Here is a 26,883-nt window from a genome sequence, read left to right on the forward strand (position 1 = left end):
AATATTTAGGTAAGGTATGATGAAGCGCTAGATATGGTGTAATACCTATGGAGGTACCACAGCAATAGAGCGACACCACTCTACGTGCATAAATAGTCCATAAACCAGGCACAGGCAAACTCGACCCACCAGATGTTTTGGGACTACAACTCCCAGCATCCCTAGCTTACAGGACCAGTGGTCAGGAATGATGGGAGTTGTAGTCCCAAAACATCTGGAGGGCCGAGTTTGCCTATGTCTGCCATAAACAGACCTTTTTTGTGCGTCTGCAATATCTTGTTATATTTCTGTGAGACCATCACGGCCGGAAGTATCACTCTAGTTCTTTCTCTATGGCGTACCAATTGAGCATTCTCTAAACGCGGCACAGCGCACGCGGTTTACGTCATGAGCCGACGACCTCATGCGGTGAGGCCGATCGCCGAATAGAAACAAGAGCGGGCTTAAGACGTCATTAGAACGCGACTCTTACCGAAACTTTCCTATTCTGCTTTTGCGGAGGCTCCGTCTCATGGCTCTCGCCGCGTGCGGGGCCCTTCAGGGCGCCCCGACCCGCTTTACCCCGTGGTTGCGGCTGGCTTTCCACCGCTGGGTCCTGCTCCGCCCGAGCTCCGGCGGGCCGCCACCCCCACCAGAGTCGGAGAAGGAGAAGGTGGTGCGGATCCCGCGCGCTTGGCAACTCCGGCTGGAGCGGGGCTCCTTGAGGCCCAGAGGAAAAGGCGCCCCCGCAGCTGACCTTCCCCGGACCGGGAAACTTTTGCTGCGGAGCCGGCGGCCGGAACTCAGTCAAGCCGCTCGCCACACAGTGGGGCGCTGGGAACAGCCGCTCTTGGTCTCGGCTGGCTGGAAGCATCGCTTGTCTCGGGGGGACTATTTCCAGCTGCAGCGAATGCGACAGGAGTCGCCTCAAGAGCGAGACCCTGATGCTGCTGATGCTGCTCCTTCCTCTTTCCAAGCTCTGGGAGTGCAGCCACAGCTGGCCTCCATCTTAGAGGATGTTCTGAGCATCTCTAAGCCCACTGCTGTGCAGATACGTGCCATCCCTCCCCTGCTGACAGGGTGCAATGCGCTGTGTGCTGCAGAGACTGGCAGCGGGAAGACCCTGGCCTACCTACTGCCCCTTATCCAGCGACTCTTGCAATCCCCGGCCTTCACATATGGGGCCGCTGCTATCCCTGCCCCCCGCTCCTTGGTGGTGTTGCCATCCCGGGAGCTTGCAGGACAGGTGCGACGTGTTGCCTCTTACCTGTGCACTCCACTGGACTTGCAGGTGAGGGAAATTGGTGGTGGCCGGGGCAAACACTCTGTTCGGCAAAAGCTCCGGGCTGGTCCTGCCGATCTCTTGGTGGCCACACCGGGCGCACTGTATAAGGCTTTGCGGAGAAAGGGATTGTCCCTGGAAAAGCTGTGCTGCCTGGTGCTGGATGAAGTGGACACATTGCTGGATCCCACATTTGTAGACCTTGTGGAAGATGTGCTTCGGCATGCCTTCTTTGCCACTAGCCCTGAGGAACTTGGTGATGTTTGGAATCCTAAATCCCAGTTAGTGGCTGTAGGAGCCACCCTTCCAAAGGGGTTGGGTGACCTTCTGAGTAAAGTCGCTGATCTGAGCAGCTTCAATGTCCTGACCAGCTTTAGTCTGCATCGTCTTCAACCTCATGTTGAGCAAAAGTTCGTGCGTCTGAAAGGCGCTGACAAGGTGGTGGAGCTGTTGCAGCTTATGAAAGACCGGGGGCCCTCATCTGGAGCTGTTTTGATTTTCTGCAACAAGGCCAGCACTGTCAACTGGCTTGGTTACATTTTGGATGATCATAAAATTAAACACCTACGCCTGCAAGGACAGATGGCAGCACGTGAGAGAGCTGGCATCTTTGGCACCTTCCAGAAAGGCGAATTTGACATCTTAGTATGCACTGATATTGCTTCCCGGGGTCTGGACACCACCCACGTAGAGCTAGTTGTGAACTATGACTTCCCACAAACATTGCACGATTACCTGCATCGTGTTGGGCGTATTGGTCGCACAGGCAGTAAGTTCCCTGGGACTGCAATTAGCTTTGTAACCCACAGGTGGGATGTGGACCTTGTCCGGAAAATAGAAACTGCAGCTCGTAAAAGGACTCCATTGCCAGGGATGGAGCCTATTGTTAAAGAAGCTTTGTATAAAAAGAAAAAGGTCTGATTTTCACTAAAGGATTCCAGTTTAAAGTGATGTTTGAATAGGTACTTGACTGTGTAAGTACAATCAAACATTCTGTGTGCTTAGGTTGAGAATCTGTGCAAAAGAGCAGCCCAACCAAATAAACATGTACTCATTAAAGGCACAAGCATAAATGACTGTTGGAATGGAATTGTCTGACTTCTCAGTTTCATTTAGGCTGATGCTTGTGTGTTAGGTGAGCACATCCATCACATATAGGGGAGGGTGGAACTATTTTGTGTGATCCCCTTATTGGTTTCACCTATAGAGGTCAGGTTCAACTTCAAAGAAAGAATAACAACCTATACCTGAAGCACCCTTTGTTACTTGCGCTTACCTAAGCAGCCAGAGCAGTTAGAGAATTGGGGGCAGAACTTTCCAACAGGCCCTTCTTGTCCCTCTGCCATTTGCACATTTTTCTTGATGCATGAACTGTTGGTCAGTGGTGAAATATATGCTTTGCATGCCAAAGGTTCCCGGTTCAATCCCAGCCATCATGAGGTAGAGCTGAGAAAAGTGCCTACCTCTAATCCTGGAGAGCTGCTTCCTGTCAGTGTAGACATTACTGAGCTAAAATAACTTGTGACTGGAAAATATTCATACCTTCCTATGTTCCAATGAGGGTGGTGCTGTGGTCTAAACCACAGAGCCTAGGGCTTGCCAATCAGAAGGTTGGCGGTTCGAATCCCTGCAACAGGGTGAGCTCCCGTTGCTCGGTCCCTTCTCCTGCTAACCTAGCAGTTCGAAAGCACATCAGAGTGCAAGTAGATAAATAGGTACCGCTCCGGCGGGAAGGTAAACAGCGTTTCCATGTGCTGCTCTGGTTCACCAGAAATGGCTTTGTCATGCTGGCCACATGACCCGGAAGCTGTCTGCGGACAAAACGTCGGCTCCCTCGGCCAGTGAAGTGAGATGAGCGCCGCAACCCCAGAATCGTCCGTGACTGGACTTAACAGGGGTCCCTTTACCTTTTCCTTTATGTTCCTATGCATGTGAAGCCAGTCTGTTAGCCGAACTTAACTCCTAATGAAATAAAAGAGAGTTAAGACTTGATTTGACCCATTTACTCAAGTGGTATTCACATTGAGCTAACAGCTTAAATCCAGCCTGACATCTCCGTGTGGGTGCAATATACATACAGGTACGTATTGCAAGGCCACCAGTATTGCTGGTGCAAGAGCCGCAGTGGTTGTACCAGCACCAATAGGATGTGACCTTCAAATGACTGTGCAACTCCTGTTGTCCTAGCATAACCCACTTATGCTGCTGATCTGAAGGGTTGATACCTGTACAAAAAACTTTATCTGCCTTTCTCTTATCCCAGCCTGCCAGGTCCCAGGTCCTTTCTGGATGTTTTCTAGTCAGTTATGGTATCTTCAAGAGGAGATGAAGGTATCACAATATGCTTTTCTATAATTACCAGTACTTATACGCCTGAGCTTATCTTGAGCATTTGTTAATGGATAATTCCTTTGATTTATGGAAAATAGATTGCTAGCAGGGTAGGAGTTTGGGGCATCTAACCTGGACATATTTATTCCAGTACTGTACCTGCAATTGGGCCAATATAATGAATCTTCCTTTCTTTTCTCTTGGAAACTATCTGGATATTATTAAGATAGGTGACAAAAGGCAGGAGTCTTATGGCTCAAGAACCTCCTGCCCCTTCTGCACAGGCTGCCTTTTACAAATTGCAATTCCCTTTCTGAATTAAGTACAGAGAAAGGTTGGTGTGGTTATTTAGACAACCTTTTAATTTGAATAAATTCAGTAAACATATGAATTAGAGACCAAAATTTATCCCATACACCAGGATCCTGAAAGGCTAGTTTGATGCTGCCTCTGATCACAATTAGACAGTTTCCTAAATCAATGGAAGCTTTTACGGTGGCTTGAATTCCTGCTTGTAGTTCAAAATTTGTTTTCGTTATTGTGCTGGGTTTCTTTACTGGCCAGTTATGAATGACCACCTGTGGAACATCTGGGGACCACTTTCTATAATAATTCTTGGACTTCAGGCTTGCTTCCTTATTCATTACCTTTCCAAGTATGACCTATCTCTTGGGTCACTTCCAACTCTACAATTCTATTATTCGATCCCTGCCCCTGAAGCAGCACCATGCAGGATTGATAGCTAGTTGATTAGGGCTATTTTTTATTTTTTTAAAAAGCACCGAGACTTATTGAACATTGAGTCACACAATGTTTTAATACAGTGTTTTCCAATTTTGCACAGCAGAGTGAAGCAAAGGACATTCCCACTGCAGACTGATCACTATGGTGTTTTTCATTTTTACGACAGCAACACAATGTAGGGGAAAATGCACAACCTGGTGGTTAGTCTGATGCATTCAGATAATGCACAGTAACAGATATTTTTTAACATGAACATTTATTTATTTTACCACCCTATACCCATAGGTATAGGTATTCATTTCAGAAAGAAATTTAAAAATATACATACGCAAGCACACAGTTTGCAGCCAATGCCTCTGAACAGAAAGACATATTGGTGCCTTATGAAAACCATTGTGAAGCTCAGCACAAAGTATACATGTTTCTAATGACATTTTCTTAACATACATGATGCATTGCCTTTGCCTCTGCCCTTCTCCTATTTTCTGATTATTCTTGTTGCCTCTCCCCCTCTGTTGTCTCTCCCATGCCCCACTCCAGGGTTAGCCGGATCTGGTGTGCACCTGCACCTGCCAATTTTATCATGTTTACTATAGTCTCTAAGCTGTGTACAAGCTGGTTAGCTCAGTTGGTTAGAGCATGGTGCTGATAACAACAAGGTGGCGGGTTTGATCCCTGTATGGATGCATATTCCTGCATTGCACGGGGTTGGACTAGATGATCCATGGGGTCCCTTCAAATTCTATCTATCCTTTCAAGTAAACCAACACAATAATGACAAAAATCAATTAAGAATGTAAAATCATAATTCCTGCTGAACTAAAAATAAGTCTTCAGTAGGTGCCGGAGGTTCAGCAGGCCTGCTTGACCTCAACTGAAAGGAAGTTCCATGAAACTGGGCCTACAATATTGAATGCATGGCTCCTCGTGACTACAAGCCATGCAACTGAACCATGGGAGTACCACTAGCAGTGATTTGGCAAATCTCCCAAAGACCTCAGTGATTGGGCAGGAATATTACGCACAGTATGGTTACTTTTTGGAAGAAGAGAAAAGAAGAGTTTGGATTTGATATCCCACTTTATCACTACCCGAAGGAGACTCAAAGCGGCTAACATTCTCCTTTCCCTTCCTCCCCCACAATAAACACTCTGTGAGGTGAGTGAGGCTGAGAGACTTCAAAGAAGTGTGACTAGCCCAAGGTCACCCAGCAGCTGCATGTGGAGGAGTGGGGACGCGAACCCGGTTCAACAGATTACAAGTCTACCACTCTTAACCACTACACCACACTGGCTTTCTAGTGGCGACAGAGCTATGTGGACACAGGTCTTCATGGCAAGGTGGAATCAGATCAAACTCTTTCTGATTGTAGAGATTGATCTATTTAATGTTTACCCTCCAGGGGGCTCTGAACATAGTCCTTGGATTTCAGCAACACCATCACAAAAGCAGAGGTTTGTGATAGACTTGTTCATCTTGTCAGAACTGTGCAGGGAACTGGTGTCACATCAACACTTTTCACAAATGAAGCTGTGCACATTGTGTTTCAAATGATAAATGTGCCACTTGGATATATGAATTGGGCCATCTGGGCTATGCCTGGGCAACCTTTTCTGCAGGATATGGAGTAAGCAGAGAGGATGGCATTGGAAGCAAAATGTATTAGAAGCAGATTTCTGCTTCCTGCAAATCAAAGTGTTTGTTTGTTTGTTTAATTGGAGATGGAGAAACAAGTTTCTAGTCCTTATGGCTATGAAGATATACTTAACAGTATTCAGGCAGGGCATGCTGAAACATCAGAACCCAGAAAAGTAGCTGAAATAATTTTCAGCAGTTGAGAGGGAGGCATCAGTGTCCTAGCTAGCTCCTTCCTGTTACTACCCAAACTAGAATAAAGAATAAGTTTTTTAAATAAATTATGCAAAAAAGAGTGACTATGCCAATGTACATTCTGTATCGAAAGGGCAGAATCCAGACTTATTTTGGGCCAAAATTTCAAAATGTCTTGGTATGTGCAATGCAACATCAAGGAAGCCTTTCACAAATGAGGTGGTAGAAACAAAAGTGAGCTTTAGCACTATGGATCCATAGCAGCAATTGCTTTCCAATGTGTCTCCCCTCAACATCCTCTTACCTTTATTATCTGTCACTGCTAAATACACTTACTTCACACATGGGCATATCTTTCCATAAGAAACTACTGTACTACACTTCATGCATAGTGAAAGCAGATAGGTGTCCTGCTCCACAAAGGACAGCCCCCACTTTGAAGGGTTTTGCGGTCCAAGTCCAGTTTAAAAATAAAGAACCGTAAGAAGGGTATAGACTGACTGGGAGGGTTTGAAGTTACCTGTCAACAGTGAGCCTCTGGACTGAGCAGGCCCACCAGTCACTTGGGCAGTGTCTTCCCCATATTGTACTTCGGTTGAATTAAAAAAGGTAAAGGGACCCCTGACCATTAGGTCCAGTCGCGGACGACTCTGGGGTTGCGGCACTCATCTCGCTTTACTGGCTGAGGGAGCCGGCGTACAGCTTCCCAGTCATCTGGCCAGTATGACTAAGCCGCTTCTGGTGAACCAGAGAGCGCATGGAAACGCCGTTTACCTTCCCGCTTGGAGCAGTACCTATTTATCTACTTGCACTTTGAGGTGCTTTCGAACTGCTAGGTTGGCAGGAGCTGGGACTGAGCAACGGGAGCTCACCCCATCACAGGGATTTGAACCACCGACCTTCTGATCGGCAAGCCCTAGGCTCAGTGGTTTAACCCACAGTGCCACCCGTGTCCCTATCACCTATTTACAGCGTCCCTATTTACAGTGATTCTAAATTTGTTCCTATACATATGCACGTCAGCATCCTGTACATACCGGTATGCATGTCAGAAGGCTGTCGCTCTGAAGCCACAATTATGAGCAATGGTCTAAACAGTGGCGATGAGGAATGGACAGCTCCTGTGAGTACCATTAATGTCACAGAGGGAACACCCAGAATGGGTCTGTTTCCCCCTCCCCCTCCCCCACCCCCTTTTCCCCCTGTTGAGATGTATCTGCGTCTGTGCAAGGAATTTCTGGACACTACTGTGTTCTCTTCTGTTTCTTCCTTTGCTGATAGCTCTTCCTCCCCGCCCCATGTCACACGTTGGTTGTTGAGTGAGAAGTGGAGAAGTTCTCCATGCGGATCCTCACCATCTTCTCTGCAGGAGGCGGCTGAAGGAGGCCCTTGCATGTGAAGACTTGCCGGCAGGCTGTGCGGAAATTCTCCGACAGGAAAGCGTAGATGATGGGGTTGATGCAAGAGTTCCCATAGGCTAAGCAGTGTGCGATGATGCGAAAGGTGAAGGAGATATCGTTCAGGGGGAACTTGCCAAACTCAGCCCACATAGTGATGACGTGGTGCGGGAGCCAGGAGATTAGAAAGACAGCAACCACCAGCAGCACTGTTTGAGCTGTCTAGAAGACAAAAGCAAACAAAGGTTTTAAAATTTTAATAGTGTGTTTTGATAGTTGTATAGCCTGCCCTGGGGCCTTAGAGTGAAGGGTGTGTAAATATAATAACAACAACAACATCAACAACACAGAATGTGGTCTGACTATTATAAAGTATTGCTACCATCTAAAACAGATTTGGCTGACTTTGGGGGATGCAAATCAGCCTTCCCCAGGCTAGTGCCCTCCAGATGTTTTTGGCTGCAACTACGGTCAGCCTCAGCCAGCATGGCCAGTGGTCGAGGACGGTAGGAGTTGTAGTCCAAAACATCTGGAAGGAATTGAGATGGGGAAGGCAGGTGCAAAATGTTAATGTTGCTTCCACACATGTTTAATTTGTGTGCAGTTGCACAGCAGCATAGGTTGGATAGTCTTTTACACTTTTATCATATTTTTTTATTTCTAGAGCCTGCCTCCCAAAATTCTGTTCCACTCTCCCCATCCTACTTATAGCACAGAGAGACAATAACAGAAATAGCACACAGTAAATTTGCAAGAGGCCTTTAACAAACCATATGTACAAAACAAAGACAACCTCCACTTATAACCAATTACAAAAGAAAATGTTATAAAGAGGCGGTACTGAGAAATGGTCAGAAGATACTAGAATAATCATGAATCTGGATAGCCTTATCACCATCTGCAACATGTTAAATGGAAAATAGCTGCAATTAACTGCTGAACTTGGTCAATGGGGGGCTAATCCTCTTAGCTGTTTTGAACAGTCTAACAACCCATTAATTAGCTGCTTTTCCAGTCAGGCTTTATCTGCACGTGCCCAAAAGAAAGAAGTGTCTTTGTTTTCCCTTTGGATTCAGTGTGGGGTAGAGGGAAATAGTGTTTGCTAATAGCCAGATGTCTAAGAACACAGCACTGCAGGCACAGAGCTGTGACACCATCACAGGCAAGTCCTTCCCTTTGTACATATACCTGCAGGGGCTCGTGCATGGGCAGAAGATAAACATCCAGGACTTGGCTCTAAAACTTTATTTCCCATTAGCAAAACATAGCTGTAAATGTGATTGAATTAAGCTGGCGGGAGATGACTGCCAAGAAGTTTCTGGCTGGCAAGGGGTGCTGGAATGCTGCTGCTTTGGGATTCATACAGCCCGCCTGCTTGCTTTTCAACCTGTTTATCTATAAACCTAAGAAAGCACCAGATGTCTCCAGTTGCAATCCCGTCCTGCCTGCGTGTGGAATGCTGAACTAGATGGGCCTTTGGTCTGATTTTGCAGGGCTGTTTTTATTTTATAACGCAGGATAAAGGCTACCAGCGGCTACTAGCCACTGTCAGAGGCAATAGGCAGTATGCCTCTGAATGCCTGTTACTGGGACTCACACATGGGGAAAGGGCTGTTGTGCACAGGTCCTTCTTAAGAGCTCCCTGGCTGGTCACTGCGAGAACAGGATGCTGGGTTGGAAACACAGGAAGTTGCCATATATATACCAACACAGACCGACTGATCCATCTGGCTCAGTACTGCCTGCACTGACTGGAAGCAACTCTCCTGGATTTCAGATGGGGGTCTCCAAGCCCTGCCCGGAGAAGCCAGGGGGAAAAGATGCCTGGTGCACTTACGTTCTTAGCCAATGCAGTCATAAATAAAGCCCCACTGAGTTCAGTGAAGCTCATTTGCAGGTAATCAGGCAAAGAATTGCAGTTACTCTGATCCTAACATTGGCTATTATGTCATGCTTCCTATAGGGGTTTGTGGCCATGGGTGTGTATGTGCTTTTGTGTGATGATGATGATGGCCTGCACTTTCCACTCCACCATTAGCAGGCCCTGATTTGGATTTTACAGGATGTGTAAATTACAGAGGATTGAGGTATAGTCCCTGGAAGGGATGATAGTAGTAAATCACGGTGGGATTGACTTTGTGGTTCAAAACAAAAAACCTTAGGCATGTTCCTATGGACATTAGCTGGGTGTGAAGTTTCGTCCCCTGACCCCTCTGGAGTTTTGACAGCCCTGCTCAACATCCTGGTATAGTCTGCATTGCCCTTTTAACACTGGCTTCTGTCGGGTGCCTGAGCGTAATCTCAATCTGAGTCATCATTCAAACATCACTGCAAAAGTGCAAACCTCACATGGGCTAAAGTGCTGTTGGAAATGCGTCCTAATCACGTTGCTTTGGTTACCTGTGTTTGGCTCAGAGAACAAAGCCATTTGGAGCTGCGTAGATGTTCTACAGCACATTTTTGGTAATTCTGGAAAATAATTACAAAGCAGCTTATGGAGTGGAGGCAGAAAAGGTGAAGCACACATGAAGAAAGGGCATTGTCTGTTAGAGAACCTGCAGCTGCTCATAAGAGCTCAGGAAGAGCCCTGCTGGATTTGGCAAAGAGACCCACTGAGCCCAACATCTGCTCTCACAGTAAGAGGCAACCAGTTGCCTATGGGAAACCTGCTAGCAAGACCTGAATAAAGCAATGATCTCTCCCATGTGGAAATGTGAAGAACTGAAGATTGGAAAAAGGAGAAACCGATAAAGATGAATTGCAAAAAAAGAGGAGAAACCGAGAGACACTGAAATTGACTGATTCACCCATCCCTGTCCACACATGCAGAGAGAGAGAGAGAGAGAGAGAATAGGAGAAGGCACCCTTTGCTTTTGGGCAGGGTTGGCAATGGAAGAGGTAGTGCTCATTCTCTACAAAGAGGAGTGTAAACATACTCACAAAATGTTATGGAGCAATCTGCCACAGAACTGAGAACAAAACTCAAATGTCTCTGCTGAATGTTCTCTTTCTCTCTCTCTCTCCTTCCCCCTTCTCCACCTCATCTATACCAGGATAATAGGTGGCAAAGTCTGTAATCGTATTATGGGATGTAATATCACAGGAACAGAAGCTAGAGAGCTAATGGACAGAGGAAGGTAGAGCAAGAAAGAATATCTCAGCAGTAGACGCTCCAAATGGGGAAATGATTTTTAGATTCAATCCAAACCAATTAATTCAACTTCTGCCAGTCTTGTAGTAGCCCAAAAATGTAAGAGCTGCAGAGGAAGAACTGCACTGCAAGGACTCTTGTTTAAAAGTGCCATCAGCCAGTCCAAAGTATAAGAATCATATGCTGTTCATGGGAATGGGATCACAGTTCACATTCATCATTTTGAGTCACCCCTCTTAGAGCATTGCAAGAAAGTTTGTTGTTCCCACTTGCTGCAGATGGGAAGCAGATGCTAAATAGCTGCCCTCTGGCAAAAGCTACCATCCAACCTCCCATCAACATTTTGCAGATGGCAATGGGGATACTCTGGGAGGACTTGTGACTTATAAGGATGGATGAATCTGCCAGTTTCCATTTATCCAAGTTTCTCATTTTCCCCAGGTTCATTTCAGCATAGTTTGCAATTTTTTTAAGTACCCCACAAAAATTCACCAGCATTTTAGTGTGCATTTCTCATAAAACACATTTTTGAAAGCAATTTCCCCTAATATAATGCCTTTGTGTCTGTTATTGTCAGCAATATACAGCCATACCTTGGGTTGTGAACGCTGTGGGTTATGCGTTTTCGGGGTGTGGCCCGCACTGAAACCGGAAGTCCCGGAACGGGTTACATCCAGGTTTCAGTGCTCACGCATGCACAGGAACACAAAATGACGTCATGCGCAGAAGCGCCGAAATGCATCACACGCATGCACAAACACGGCGCTGCGGGTTGTGAACATGCCTCCTGCACGGATCACGTTCACAACCCGAGGTTCCACTGTATGCATTATGTACATGTGCACATTGTAATCCATGTGTTGGTAACTTCAAGGCTGGATTACTGTAATACGCTGTATGTGGGGCTGCCCTAGGGCCTGATTCAGAAGCTCCAGCAGGAGCAGAATGCAGTGGCCTGACTACTGATGGGAGCACAACATGGCTAACAACATGTGACATCATTGTTAAAGCATCTGCATTGGCTGCCCATTTGCTACCAAGCCAGGTTCAAGGTCCTTGTATTAATTTGACCCCTAAGGCACCAAGAGCATTTCTCCAGGAGCATTTTGGGAAATTTAAAATGGGGAACTATACTGTAGCTATCTATTGTTGCCCCAAGACCACAGCACCAATGTCAGTGCCCACCATTAGCTGCTACCCACCACAATGGCTATGTTATGTTCTCCCTCTACTGTTATGTTCTCCCTCTACTGTTATGTTCAGGGGCAGTATGCCTCTGAACAGCAGTTGCTGGGAACTGCAATTGTGCTTGTGTTCTGTTTGTTGGCTTCCCATAAGCAAAGGGTTTTGTGAGAACATGATGCTGACCTAAATGGGCCTTTGGCCTGATCCAGTAGGTTATTCTTGTGATCTAATGCAGGGTTTCCCAAACTCGAGTCACCAGCTGTTTTTGGACAGGTCATCATCCCTGACCACTGGTCCTGATAGCTAGGGATGATGGGTGTTGTAGTTCAAAACCAGTGGGAGACCCTATTTTCGGAAACCCTGTTCTAATGTCTGTAGGCAGCCCTGCACAGTTCCTTTGCCAAAGGAAAGAAGAACCACTGGCTATTCTGGCTTGAAAGAGGACACTATATGGGACCCTTCCCCTCTGCAGGGAGGTAGGACCAATTCGGATGATCCGCCCCCGCCACCTTCCCAGACCCGCTGAAAGAGGCGGTCATTAAACTGCTTCTTAAAAAAACAGCTTTAGACCCGGCCAATATGGCCAACATCGCCCAGTCTCAAACCTACCATTCCTGGGCAAGGTGATTGAGCGGGTGGTTGCTGAACAACTCCAGGCACGCCTGGAAAAAGCGGACCATTTGGATCCCTTCCAGTCAGGATTCTAGCCTCACCATGGGACTGAAACTGCCTTGGTTGCGATGATCTCTGGCAGGCTAGGGACAAAGGTAAGAGTTTTTCCTAGTTGTGCTGGGTTTCTCAGTGGCTTTTGACACCATCGACCATAACATCCTTCTGGACCGTCTAGAGGGCTTGGGAGCCGGGGGCACTATCCGCTCCTTCCTCCTGGGCCGTGTTCAGAAAGTGGTGGGGGGTGAGTGTTCAGACCCCTGGGCTCTCACTTGTGGGGTGCCTCAGGGTTCTGTCCTCTCCCCCATGCTTTTTAACATCTACATGCAGCCGCTGGGAGAGATCATCAGGGGGTTTGGGCTGGGTGTTCATTAGTATGTGGATGATACACAGCTCTACCTCTTTTAAATCAGAACCAGTGAAGGCGGTGAAGGTCCTGTGTGAGTGCCTGGAGGCGGTTGGAGTATGGATGGCGGTTAGCGGATTGAGGTTGAATCAGACAGAAGTGCCTGGAGGCGGTTGGAGGATGGATGGTGGTTAGTGGATTGAGGTTGAAACAGACAGAAGTACTGTTTGTGGGGGACAGGAGGCGGGCAGGTGTGGAGGACTCCCTGGTCCTGAATGGGGTAACTATGCCCCTGAAGGACCAGGTGCGCAGCCTGGGAGTCATTTTGGACTCACAGCTGTCCATGGAGGCACAGGTTAATTCTGTGTCCAGGGCAGCTGTCTATCAGCTCCATCTGGTATGCAGGCTGAGACCCTACCTGCTCACGGACTGTCTCGCCAGAGTGGTGCATGCTCTGGTTATCTCCCGCTTGGATTACTGCAGTGCGCTCTACGTGGGGCTACCTTTGAAGGTGACCCGGAAACTGCAACTAATCCAGAATGCGGCAGCTAGACTGGTGACTGGGAGCGGCCGCTGGGACCACATAACACCGGTCCTGAGAGATCTACACTGGCTCCCAGTACGTTTCCGAGCACAATTCAAAGTGTTGGTGTTGACCTTTAAACCCCTAAATGGCATCAGTCCTGTATACCTGAAGGAGCGTCTCCACCCCCATCATTCAGCCCGCACACTGAGATCCACCGCCGAGGGCCTTCTGGCGGTTCTCTCATTGCGAGAAGTGAGGTTACAGGGAACCAGACAGAGGGCCTTTTCGGTAGCAGCACCCACCCTGTGAAACGCCCTTCCACCAGATGTCAAGGAAATAAGAAGCTATCTTAACTTTAAAAGACATCTGAAGGCAGCCCTGTTTAGGGAAGCTTTTAATATTTAATGCTGTATTGTTTTAATATTTGATTGGGAGCCGCCCAGGGTGGCTGGGGAGACTCACCCAGATGGGCGGGGTATAAATAATAAATATGTTGTTGTTATGAAAATAATAATAATTTATTATTTATACAGCGCCCATCTGGCTGGGTTTCCCTAGCCACTCTGGGCGGCTTCCAACAGAAAAATAAAACACAATAATCTATTAAACATTAAACGCCTCCCTGAACAGGGCTGCCTTCAGATGTCTCCTAAAAGTCTGGTAGTTGTTTTCCTTTTTGACATCTGTTGGGAGGGCGTTCCACAGGGTAGGCGCCACCACCGAGAAGGCCCTCTGCCTAGTTCCCTGCAACTTGGCTTCTTGCAACGAGGGAACCACCAGAAGGCCCTCGGTGCTGGACCTCAGTGTCCGGGCAGAATGATGGAGGTGGAGACGCTCCTTCAGGTATACTGGACCGAGGCTATTTAGGGCTTTAAAGGTAAGCACCAACACTTTGAATTGTGCTCGGAAACATACTGGGAGCCAATGTAGATCTTTCAAGACCGGTGTTGTTGTTGTTGTTGTTGTTGTTGTTGTTGTTGTTGTTGTTGTTGTTGTTACTATACGGTCTGAGTTATGATCCTGAAAACAGAAGAGCAGCACAGGCAATATGGCTCACATCCAGGATTTATTCTCTCCTCCTTGATACTTAATCCCCTCATTTTTCCTCCTTGAAAGCTGTTTGAATTTTTAAAGCCAGGCATTGAAAGAACACAGCATCTGCGGTGAATGGAGAATGATATGTAAGTTCTATGTATGTGTACAAGATGGCTCCATCCTTCTGTTGTATTCAGTGCAGGCCAGCCTACAGGGGTGAATGGGGCACTGCCCTGCCATGCTGTCTGCCCCATGGGTGTAGTCAGGGGGCAGGGGGCAGCCCCAGTCAAGTAAAACAATGGAAATATTTAACGAATTGACCAATCACATCAGTTCTGCCCCCCTAACAAAAGTCCTGCCCCCAACAAAAATCCAGAAGAATTCAACCTGAAGAATTCAACAATTTTTTAAAAAAATATGTAAGTTTCCTTCCCTGCTAGAAGAGAAGTGTGCAGAGGCATGTTTATGGTGGGGCGTTCTATTTGCCATCCTTTAGACCCCCTAAGAAACTCCAATCAAAGCAAATCTGCTGTAGCCTAGAACTAGGTATGTGGGACACAGCTGGAAGCAGCCTGAGCAAGCTCTGTCAACCTTGACGCCTGCCCATAAAAGTAACGCTAGATATAGGTCATGCCAGCATTTTGCAGGAACTCTTCTTATTATGAGTTTTTGGCATTGATCTGTGAATTTGTTTGAGTGAGAGCCAGGGTGGATGGGTGGCGTCCTGGGTGAGAGCCAGGAGGCTGAGAGGTGTTGCATGGGAAATGGTGTTAGAAAGGCAAGGAATTGATATCAGTATCTATACTGTAGTACAGATATGGTCTAGAGAAATAGAAAAGATAATCAAGCTTTAAAGATAACTCATCACCAAACCACAAGGATATATTTTGCCCATAATTTGGCATGTTTTTATCTACTCTGGAGAACAGATACTACCGGTACTATTCCTGCAAATGACAAGACAATAGCCATTTTTTAATTCCCCATCATACTGAATGAAGCTTCATTTTGTCCAAAGTGGTTTCTGCTGGGTAGCTCAGTTGGTAGAGTATGGGACTCTTAATCTCAGGGTTGTGGGTTCAAGTCCGTTGTTGGGCAAAATATTCCTGCATTGCAGCAGGTTGGACTAGATGACTCTTGTGGTCCCTTCTAGCTGTACAATTCTAAGATTTGGACCCCAAGCCAAATTAGGCAGTCTCCAAAATACTTCAGATCAAAGTAATGTGGTTTCCGACATGCTGAATTAGGATCCAAACCAAATCTTGTGGCAGGTGCCCGCCCCTGCTCTGCACCTTTTCCTGCCTTTAGGCCACTCATTTGAGGTGGGTGGGAGGTCTGCTCCCCCGCTTGGGAACTTAAATACTGGTATATTCCAACTTCAGATATCATTTCAACAGAGCAAGATAAATGTCTCTGGAGTTTTACATTTGTACAGCTTCCAAAGGTCACCTGGATGAAGAGGCAAGCGTCTGCTACAATTCATTAATCGCATCAGAATCAGAATTAATCACATACATAATTGGGAAGGAAACAGACCAAAACCACAAGCCATAGTCAGGCATCTAAATAGTGATCTGGCTGACAGCACTGAAAAGTATATGCTTCTGATGGAGCCTGATAGAATGATTTTACAGGACTCTGTGATCAGTTATACTTTAGCTCTGGGGCAGGCAATATTTTGCTTGCTAATGTTCCCTGGTAATTGGATGCTGTTTTCTTTTAATTTACCTTTCTTTTGGATCTCTCTGACTTCTTGGAAATATTCTTCACCTTCTTTTGAAGATGGCGTATAACCTAAGGAAAGAAAGAAAGAAAAACTTGCTTTATTGCACAATAGATCCTCCTTATTCTGCTGCATCAGGGGTGTGGGGTACCTTAGGTCAGGGTGGGGGGCAAGTACAGCCCTCTGGCTATTTCTTGCCAGCTCCTGGGACTCTTACCAGGTCACCTCACACCAACCCTGTGCTCTCCTCAAGTGACTTTGCCTGGCCAGAATGTGTTGATATTAATTTACTTATACCACGAAACAGCTAAAAAATAGTTTTGAAAACAGTACCCCAAAACCATGGGTTACTGTTTTCAAAACTTTTTTTTAAGCTGTTTTGTGGTATAAGTAAATAGTTTTGAAAACAGTACCCCAAAACCTCCATTCTGAAGGAAATCAGCCCTGAGTGATCACTGGAAGGACAGTTCGTGAAGCTGAGGCTCCAATACTTTGGCCACCTCATGAGAAGAGAAGACTCCCTGGAAAAGACCCTGATGTTGGGAAAGATGGAGGGCATAAGGAGAAGGGGACGACAGAGGACGAGAGGGTTGGACAGTGTTCTCGAAGCTACGAACATGAGTTTGACCAAACTGCAGGAGGCAGTGGAAGACAGGAGTGCCTGGCGTGCTAAGGTCCATGGGGTCAGAAAGAGTCGGACACGACTAAACGACTAAACAACAACACCCCAAAACCAGCTAAAGATAGGTTGAAAACAAGGCAAAATGAACACATAAGGCAGAGCCTTTTTCACCTAGCTGGAAAAGTTTGGTGAAACAAAAATGTTTTCAATTGTTTCCATAAGGACAAAAAAAGAGAGTGCCTGTCATATCTCCACAGGGATGTTGTTCCACGAAACAGGGGTAGCCACACTGAAAGCCAGTCCAGAACCAAACTGGTGGCACTGCGGAAGGGCCAGACTGTGGAGTGTGCAGGAAGCACAAGGCTCAACCCTTTGCTCCCAGCCATGGCCCCTGCCAGAATCAGATCTGTCCCTCTCCCACATTGATTCGTTTATCTAAGCTTATATGCAATTTGTACATAATCAATTTAGTTTGTTTTTAAACGTTGAGTAGAAATGATTCACATGATGTATTGCCTCTGTTGTTATAGCCCCTGAAGACAGCTTTTAAACACTAATTGGCTGAAATACGTTGGGCTGCTTGGAAAACAAAACCCATATATTTAGCATCTTAAGACACATTGTTTTCTGCTTTGGGGTTCATTTTGGAAGCTCTCTGCTATTTGCGTTTCTCACGACATTGATGCAATCCCAGGGGTGCGTAATTGGATCTGGTTGGTGGGTCAGATTATAACATCCCCCAGCACCCCCCACCCCATGAGCCAAATTTAACAGGTGGCCATGGTAGCAGTCCAGTCTGGGAATGACAAGTGAGATCTGACCTTGTTATTAGCAATGGGGGAAAGTGGTCTTTTGAGTTGAGTTTACTAAGGGAGTGTGATGGACTAAAATTGTGACTGACATATTTCGGTGGCAACCATTCAACTCAACAATTGAACTCAGCCATTCGACTCCATTCGAGGGTGGCTGTGTTTTGTTTCCTATATTGTGTCAGTGTTTATTCAATAGGGATGGCTATATGCTACCTTCAGGTTTGGAAGCAATATTCCTTTGTGGATGAGACTATTAGGCATAATGCTCATTGTGTGAATGCAAATAACATGCATTTTTATTGTTATGAAAACAGCAACCTTTCTGAAGCTGCTCTCTGGATTTCAGTTGAATCTTCCACTGACGCTAATGTGGAATGCACAGAGATGCTTTGGAAAGGTCATTGTCAACCCGTAGCAAGGAGAGAAAGTATTCAACTTCACATTGCCTTCCCAGTGGTGCTGAGCTTGTTCAGGCTCCCCCGGAGCAGCTGTTTACATAACAAAATCCACACGACTCAATTGTATTCATGTAATTAACATAAGATTCCAGTCTGGCCCTGAATTGCCAGTTGCCAGGGAACAACGAGAGGATAAGCCCATTGCCCCGATGTTCTCCTTGCAGGCTTTGCCCAGGTATCAGGCAAGGCCCCTGTGGGGAAGAGGATGCTGGACCAGTTAGGTCTCTCGTCTGATCGAGCTTCTTGGGTTCTTACCTGTCAGGTGCAGGTATATAAATAGAACAAAGTGGAAATGCATATGGGTAAAGCATGTCTTGTAAAAACAGGAATGCTTCTGTCTCCTTGGATATTCAAATAATGTTGTGTACTGGCTTCTATTTATATCTTTATATTAGAGAGCTCTTGCTTTTCATCTATAATCTCTAAATAAGAGGCACAGCCAATCTCAGCAGGTGTGTGTTGCTAAGTACAGTGGTGGGCAGGCACCTGGCTTGTGCTGTCTACTTAGGGGATCTCTGACAGCCACCAACTGGAACCAAGTGCAGAGATAACCAATATGGTGCCCTCCAGATGTTGTTGGACTCTGCCTTCTATCACTCCCAGCCAGCAGGACCATTGGTCAGGGATGATGAGAGCTGGAATCGAAGTCCAGCAACATGCATCTAGAGGGCACCACATGGACTTCCCCTCCACACTGGCTCAGTGCAGCAGATGTATACTCACAACTGAAGAAGGACAATGATACTTCTGAGCATTATGCTCAGCCCAAGGATTCATTCTCATTACCAGAACTGAGTTTTCATTCTCCCTCCCTCCCATTCTCTCTCTCTCTCTCTCTCTCTCTCTCTCTCTCTCTCTCTCTCTCTCTCACACACACACACACACACACACGCACACGCACACACACACACACACACCTTCCTTCCTGCCACTCACCCAAAGCCTTCTTCATTTTGACAGCCAGGAAGGCAGACTTCCAATTGTTGCTGCTGCTAGTTAGTTGGAGGTCGGAAATTCTTGTGATCTAGCAAAAAGATCTAGCAGTAGATCCCAGCCTGCTTTTTGCCTACCCGAGGCTTAGTAGATCCATTACACAGGAAGGTGCCTGTCAGTGAGTCACACCACTGGTCCATCTAGCTCAGTATTGTCTATACCAGGGATGGGGAACCTCATTCCCAAGGGCCAAGTGTGGCCTAACAAGCCTCTCTATCTGGTCCTCCAAACCCTCCCGAGGATTCCCCCTACCCCTACCCCTCACCTTCCCAGGCTGCCCCCTTCTCTGACTGACTCTGCTTTGCACCTTGGGGATTCTTGCCTGCCTGGAATGTGTCCTTGAACTCTGATGAGACCTTTTGCTTCCCTGGATAGAGAATGATATATTTTTGTGATATAGTGGTATATAAATGTTTCTGTAACTAATAAATAGATAAAGAGGGGCACATGCAAAAACTAAGCTACTGGGCAAAGGTGGCATTTGCATTCATTGCTCTGCCCACTTTTGTTTCTGGCCCTGCCCACCATTGGCATGTGGCCCTCGGAAGGTTGCCCAGAAGGAAATGTGCCCTTGGGCTGAAAAGGTTCCCTCACCTTTGTCTGCATGGACTGGCAGCAGCTCTCTGGGGTTTCAGGCAGAGGACATTCCCAGCCTTACCTGGAAATATCAGGGATTGAACCTGAGACCTTCTTCAATCTTCATGCAAACCAAGCAGATGCTCTCCCCTGAGCTATGGCCCTTCCCCTCGACAGAGTCTTTTTCTTTTTAAAGAGCTGCTTGTAAACAACTGTCTATTATTTACTTTCAGGTAAATAATCTCTGCATAAAGGTTTCGCTTTTATTTAACTCCATTCCAGGATCAAGATAAGGTACGTTAGACTCACTGGAGATTTTATTTTAATTCTTTTAAAGAATGGCATTAAGAGGGGGAATTCGTGCAGTGCACCAACAAAATTTAGATTAACCTTTTGAAAACGCAGTTACAGCAAGCACTGTAACCAAGCAATGAATGGGCTTAACCATTAATGCTAGGAGACTTTACGTACTTAAGCCAATTAATTAAAAGAAAATCTATCATGCATACCTCTTGCTGGCATACTTACACAAAGCAATGAGGCAGAAGGCAAACTACTCCCAAGCAGCCACACTACAGAATGTTTTGGTTGGAAGGAAACATACATTCATTCACTCACTCCAGCCACCTGCCTGTCCCAAAGCAAGACTGATCACATTTCCTTCGATTGATCCACATCTTCCCTGCAGTGTTGGCACCTGAGGTGGGTTCACAGTGGAACAAGGTGCTCCTGCACATTAGTTTGCTGTATTACCCTCATTAACAACCTGGGAGGTAGCTTAGGCCACTCCCAGTGACTTGTCCAAGACTTCCTAACTGAATGGGGATTTGAACATGGGTCTCCGAAGTCCTGATCAAACAACTACACCAGCTTAACTCTCTGGGACGGTTTTTCCGCTCCTGCTCTTTGCTTTGCTGAACGTTGCTGCTTATCATTTTGCTCATCTTTGCATCTGGCCCAGCACCAAGAGTCAGCATAACTGGGTATCTGCGGAGAGCCCACACAGTGACAAGTCGCCCTCCCCTTGGACCCGTTGCAGTGAGGAGGTGGAGCCTCTCAGGAAAGTGGAAGGGGGAGCATAGCTGCTGAGCCAGCTTGCCAGCAGACAGGTCACTGCTACTTACTGAAAGGAAGGCACTACTGAGCAAGGTGAACCAATGGTCTGACTCACTGTAAGGCAGCTTCCTATGTTTCTATGGGTTGCGTTCAATGAACAGGCTTCCTACCCTTGAAATACAGGATGCCTTCAAACAGAGGACTGTCTTCTGTAAAGCAGGGCACACGACCACCCGAGAAAAGGTGGGCAGGTGTTGAACTAGTCTCATGACTGAGCAAGTATGTAGAATAGGACCTGCCATGGTTCAGGAATGGGGAGGATTCATAAAGCCAAGTAGGCATGTGGGTACATTCTGGATTTGACTCAAGCCTAATGCTTCACAAGCTCTGCACAGGTGTGCATTAAAGGGGAAAGAAAGCCAACTCTTATTGTCGTTGGTTCAATTAGTTTGCTGTGAGCATCACCCGGCTGGGAACATGGATAATTTGAGGTAGTCCCAGCTTCCGTGGGAGACAAATCTGACTCAATACCTGTCATGAAAAGGACATTTTATTGGGGATCAAGTCCATTAGACCCGACCTTCTGTATTTTGTGATAGTGGCACTCCCTGAGTCCCTAGTGCCCCACAGGAAGGGAAAGGAGGAAGTTCCCAAGATCTTAGCTGGAGGGGAAGAAAAGAAAGGAGGAAAGGAGGCAAGATAAGTTTAGGGCTGTACTCTTGTAGGAAGGAAGCTATTCTCACTCCATTCCTGTCTCTCTCACCCAGAAGGCTTCCTCCTTCCTCTGCTCTTAATATACTGTCCACACCTGTCCACACTTGTCCACTCCGGCCACACCTGTCTCAGAGACAAGCTAGAGCATAGTGGCCCAGAAGTGAATGCAAGGAGTCCTTTCCCTTCTGGGCATTGTCAGAGAGGGACAGGGCCAGAGACAAAAGTGGGCAGATCAATAAATATATTTTACCTTCGTAGATATTATATTCCCTGTGGTCTTTCCAAAATCTATTTATACACTATGTAGCGATTTGTGTAACCAGGTCTTGTCCCCCAAAAAATTACACAAGGATGATCATACCTATTCCTCTCTTTGAAAAGGCTTTCTTTACCCAGACACACTATGTGCTAATGTAATCCACTTGCTTGATAGAATTTGATGCGAGCAATTTCGCTGTTCCAGCTATTACCTGCAGAAGAAAATGATATTCTGCAAAAGATCTCTGTCTGAATTTTGCTTAGGAAGAAAACACATTAAAAAGTAGGACTGCAAAGTTTAATCAAATCAGAAACTTTGAATCAACTGAAATGGTGTCCCTAAATTATCATGCAAGATGGTAGGCACGCACGCACACACACTTTGTACAAGGTAAGATGCAGTCTTCTGATGACACACTTGTACATCACCTAAAAATAAAGGGAGGACGCTTCTTGCTTCAGAACTACTATCTTACTCATATGCAAATGGAATGAAAACTCATATGATGACTCAATTAAAATGTTTGTAACTGGTTCACGAGGACTTAAAAAAAACAAAAAAAACACCCACACCACCACAAACTGATGTGGTAATTTGAAGAACTGTACTTAAGTTGGGGGGGGGAGAGAAATTGAAAGTAATTGAAATATTCACACATCCTAACTGGGACAAATGGTCTAAGAGTGGAGAGAATACGTTATGGGGTTATGGGGAGAGACAAATACACTTTGAGTGTCTCTCACGCTCTCCCTCTTAAAAATGCTTTAAATACACAGACCTTCCCTTACAGTCACAAACAACATTTATCTCATCATAAAACAACACAGGCTTTCCTGCAATCATTGTTAAAGGTGGCTCCCAGACATTGGAACTCCCTGCCCCTTGAGGTATACCTGGCCCCAGCTATTTCATAAAAAAGGAAAAGGTGCATATTCTTTTGCCAAGGTTTTGGGGAGGTGAAATGATGGTTTATTTTCTGCGTATGATTATATTGGTGGGTAGTTGTTTTAATGGTTTAAGGACTTCCTTATGAGTAGACTTGGAGTGGTATTCAGTCTTGTTCTACTGAAAGTAGTAGGTCATTCAAGTTAATAGGCACACTAACTTACAGTAGGTTCAGTCATTTCATTCAGTCTGCGCTGAGTAGGAGTTATTTGATTAGGATTTGCTACATTGCAGGCATGTTGTGCTGTCCAAAGCATCCTGAGATTGGGACTTAAACATTTGAGCAAGCAAACTGGACTAAGGCTGCTGTCCTAAAATGACTTACCTAGGAGTAACTCCCTTTAAATTCAAGGGCACTTCCTTCTGTAGGATCCTGTCCTACTAAGATTCCCTTTCTGCACTTCACCCCCAGTGTCTCAAGGCTCTCTTTAGCCCCTCAAAGCAATGAGGCAGGTCCGTTTGTTCTCTTGTGCGTAGGTTTTCAGGGATGTTGTGTTGTCCAAATCACATCCAAGGTCGGGAGTTACTTTTGAGTAAACATACAACAACAACAACGACTGCAATTCCAAATCAGGGAGTAAGCACACATAACAAGCCACAATCCAGACCTGTTTTTTGCTTTGTTTTTTTCCCCCAATGGCAGGTCTTTATGTAGATAATGCTAATAATACTGCCCTGTTTCCTTTTCAAATTTGCTGTACAGGCAAACATGCATCATGAGACAATTGTCTAGCATGCAATTAATAATCGTGGAAGAATAGGAATATGAGTAAGAAAAATAAGAATATGAGGGAAATAAATCCCCTCTGGAGAGCTACAGGGTGGGGCAAACTATTTACCTGAATCCTAACTATGTCTACTTAAAAGCAAGTCCCTTGGATATCAGTGGGGTTTACTCTCAGGTAAGCCTTTGGACATTTAGTCCTCCCGACTTAGGGAATAACCTATGTCTACGTAATGCACACGGCACATGCAGCCTTACAGCACCAATCTTCGAAACGTCCACTCAGAAATCCCACTGAATGAATGGGGAAATGAGAGAGCATGTAAAGGGAGAAAGGCGGCCTTCTTTTGATAGATACACATCAGGAGGAAATGGACAACAATTCACACCCCTAACTGCAGTTCTGTTCCCCCACTCCCAGCAATCCAGGGCTTCATCAGCCATAGAGGTCCACTATAATAGAGGTCCACTAGCACCAGTAGCCCAGGAGTAGCACCAGTTAAGGGTTACCTACCAATATTAGATTTAAGGTGTAGGTCCCGGCTCCTCAGCATGGCCAAATCTCTATGGGGAGGGCTGAACATGGGGAGAATGAACACAGAGAGGCAGCAAAAAATTGGGGGAGGGATTTGGTGGCAAGAGGTCACCTTTGGGGGCCACACTGAAGGCATCTGAGGCTAAGGATTGGCCCTCAGGCCATGGGAGGTCCACATGTGCAGTAAGAACCACCTTGCTCCTTAGACCACCGCCCGTAACTTAGCATTTGCTGCAAGAGCCCCAGAAAGTGTCCACCCGTGGGCACAATCCATTTGATGCTCATCACTGTCCTAGGGGACTTGGGAAGGGAGAAGAAAAAGGGAAATCTTAGTGCTTGTACTTGGCTGAATAAAAAATGAATGTAGAAAATAACGGGAGCCAATGCAGCCTACAAGAGAGAACAAAGCAGAATAAGAGTAAGAGCAGGAAGAAGAGCATTTCTGGAAAGAAAGCAGTGAGGTGTCCTGCCAGATATCCAAGGGAGGAGAGACCTGCACATAGTTGACGGAGAGAAAGTGGCAAGATGACCATGAGAAAAAGTACAAGAATGGAGAAAATGCCCCCACTTACACTTCTTAATCTCAGATTTTCAAGAGGTCTAGCAACATAGCTAACTTCAAACATGCTGGGATTGCCGGTGGCACAGTTTACGTGGTCTTAGACCTAATGATCTTACGCAGGCTGTCAAAAGAAGTTCTGGGATCAAGTAGTCGTGGTTTAAACTAAGCCACTAAGCCACAGAGAAGAAGTCTGTGGCACCATTCTGAAACCCTGTTGCCAACCACCCATCTCCATCCCCTCTTGCCCCGGCACCCACCTTGGCATAGCAGCAGGTGATGAGCACCAGAGGTAGCAGGTAACCCACCACCAGAATGGTAACCTTGTAGACCTGCTTGGCCGCAGGGTTGTCTGCCCAATGCTCCCAGCAGAAGGAGCTGTTGGGTGCCTGCCGGTGGCCTCTCATGAGGGCCTGGTGCTGAGCCACCGGGATGGCGATGAGCAGAGACAGGAGCCAGATGACCCCCACGCCCAGGGTGGCGTTGCGTTTGCTACGGATGCAGAGCGAGCGCTTGGCATGCACCACGGCGATGTACCTGTCCACCGACATGGCCACCAAGGTGAAGATGCTGACCAGCATGGTGGTCATGACCAGGTAGTGGACCCACTTGCAGAAGAAGGCACCGAAGACCCATTCGGGCAGGGAGTAGATGGTGGCCTGGAAGGGGACGCAGAAGACGAGGAAAGAGCAGTCTGCAATGCTCAGGTTGAGGATGAAGATGTTGGTGGCACTGCGTGATGGGCGCCCACCTGGCCGGAGGTGGCCAAGCACCACCAGGACCAGCATATTCCCCACCATGCCCAGGAGGAAGATCACCCCAAACAACACAGGCACAATCACCGTCTCTGGGCCACTTCCAGATATGCTTGGCCAGGAAAGGGAGGCGTTGGCCTGTTCGAACCCAAAGTCATGGCTGCAAACGGTGGCATTGCTCACAGCTTCTTCCATGGAGCCAGGTCACTTGATGGGATGCCCCCCACACCCTTTGAAAGGGATAGAACTACCTTTCCTTGGACCCTCCAGTAAAAAGAGGGTGTCTGTGTGTTTTGTCTGGAGGTTTGGGAGTTCTTGGACCCTGGGGCAAAGGCTTCTCCTCCAGGATGGAGACCTGTTGGATCCCGAATGCTCTCTCTTCAGATACCTTCTCCAGTGTGGTGGTGGTCAACGTCAGTGATGCCCCACGAAAGGGTGTGTGGCTAGACAGGCAGCTGGACGAGAATCTTCTGGGTTTGGTCACTGGAAGCCAAAGGTCAGCAGCAGGAGGAGACAGCGTGCGAGAGAGAAAGAGCTAAAGAGACCTCTGCGCTTGAGAGGCTGTTGCCTTAAGCCTCTTCCAAAGATCTGCGGCTGAAGTGTTGTGAGCCTAGGCTGAGAGTGGCAGACCGAGTCCTTTCCAGCTCCTCCTCCCTTTGCTTTGTAGTCAGAGGGAGGGGAGAGGGCTGACAGCTAAGCAGAGAAAGTGCTGGTATAGTGGGTGTTTCGAGAAGGGTAATCAAGAGTATTGCTCCCCCCCCCCAATTTCCCAAAATCTACAGTGCAAATTAAAAACATGTTCTAGGGGTGGGGCAGAAATTCAATTTAAAGGTGAAGCTTTTTGCATTTTCCAGAGCAATACACAAACCGAAACACAGCTGTTCTTTGAAATTTGCATTTCTCTGAACATTGCAATGCAGTTCTCTAGCCATGTGTATAAAAATGCATATACTAGGGCTAAGTGTGCATAAAAATGCATATATCAGCATGCAAATGTGAATTATCTTAGGGAAATTGCTTTGCAAATGTGTGCATATGTGGCAAATTTGCATTGAATAATGTGTATATTGGGAGAAAATTGCACTAAAATGCTGGTGAATTTTCATGAGGACTGTTAAAATTATTTCATGCAAACTGATGTGGAATGGTGGAGAACTAAACTTATTCTTAGAAAAGTGAGAAACTGAGAGGAATCAGAATTGATAGATATTTCAATCCCTTTGCTGGCTCACTAGGCGTTCAACTTTCTGAGCAGTGTTAAAGAACATGTACACAAAGGTGTCTGTCTTTGTGTGTGTCAATATTCTGTACAAGAAGTGCAGGCTGCCCAGGGACCTGAAGAAAGCCAGAGCAGGGACTCTTTTGAAATCTGAGGGCCACCTTCTCCAATAGACAACCTTCTGGTATCCTACGTGCCTGGCCCGTCAGGTCTAAACCACGCCTTCTCCCTAGGTCCTGCCCTTCCCTGGAGCTGCTGCACACCCAATGAGGCTCATAGAATCATAGAATTGTAGAGTTGGTAGGGATCCAAGGGTCATCTAGTCCAACCCCCTGCAAAGCAGGAATCACAAGGAAATACGGTAGTTTTATTTTATAATATTTATACACCATTTGATTGTAAAAAAAGAGAAAAGAAAAACCCTTAAAGCAGGTTTCAATAAGTTAAAAGTGTAAAAT

The 26,883-nt window shown here is 46.4% G+C and overlaps 2 protein-coding genes across 3 annotated transcripts in view; one reads left to right on the forward strand and one right to left on the reverse strand.

Annotated features, from left to right (window-relative positions):
* The first annotated feature begins 443 nt into the window (after positions 1-443).
* The window catches only part of DDX28 (DEAD-box helicase 28), a 59,392-nt gene continuing 32,952 nt past the window's right edge, over positions 444-26,883 (forward strand). The window contains exons 1-3 of one of the 2 annotated variants that reach the window (XM_035119898.2): positions 444-2,235; positions 3,525-3,592; positions 19,893-19,953. In XM_035119898.2, coding sequence (XP_034975789.1) covers positions 512-2,182 — 1,671 coding nt within the window. In that variant the 5' untranslated portion in view covers positions 444-511 and the 3' untranslated portion in view covers positions 2,183-2,235; positions 3,525-3,592; positions 19,893-19,953. The remainder of the gene's footprint in view (positions 2,236-3,524; positions 3,593-19,892; positions 19,954-26,883) is intronic. The other variant, XM_035119899.2, reaches the window with a different exon arrangement.
* On the reverse strand, positions 7,380-25,401 carry LOC118086775 (galanin receptor type 1-like). Its single transcript, XM_035118767.2, has 3 exons — positions 24,712-25,401; positions 16,204-16,269; positions 7,380-7,785 (listed from the first exon to the last, which is right to left on the reverse strand). Exons 1-3 carry the CDS (start codon positions 25,399-25,401, stop codon positions 7,468-7,470), a joined length of 1,074 nt encoding a protein of 357 aa, XP_034974658.2. The 3' UTR covers positions 7,380-7,467.

The sequence above is a fragment of the Zootoca vivipara genome, chromosome 6 (genome assembly GCF_963506605.1).
Source record: "Zootoca vivipara chromosome 6, rZooViv1.1, whole genome shotgun sequence".
NCBI lineage: Eukaryota > Metazoa > Chordata > Lepidosauria > Squamata > Lacertidae > Zootoca > Zootoca vivipara.

Bases quoted from the DNA above. Each gene is read 5' to 3' on its own strand.
- LOC118086775 (XM_035118767.2), bottom strand. From the start codon at position 25,401: ATGGAAGAAGCTGTGAGCAATGCCACCGTTTGCAGCCATGACTTTGGG. The intron at 16,270-24,711 runs GTGGGTGCCGGG...TTCTTTCCTTAG, and splicing joins TCACCTGCTGCTATGCCAAG to GTTATACGCCATCTTCAAAA. The intron at 7,786-16,203 runs GTAAATTAAAAG...TTTGTCTTCTAG, and splicing joins CAGAGAGATCCAAAAGAAAG to ACAGCTCAAACAGTGCTGCT.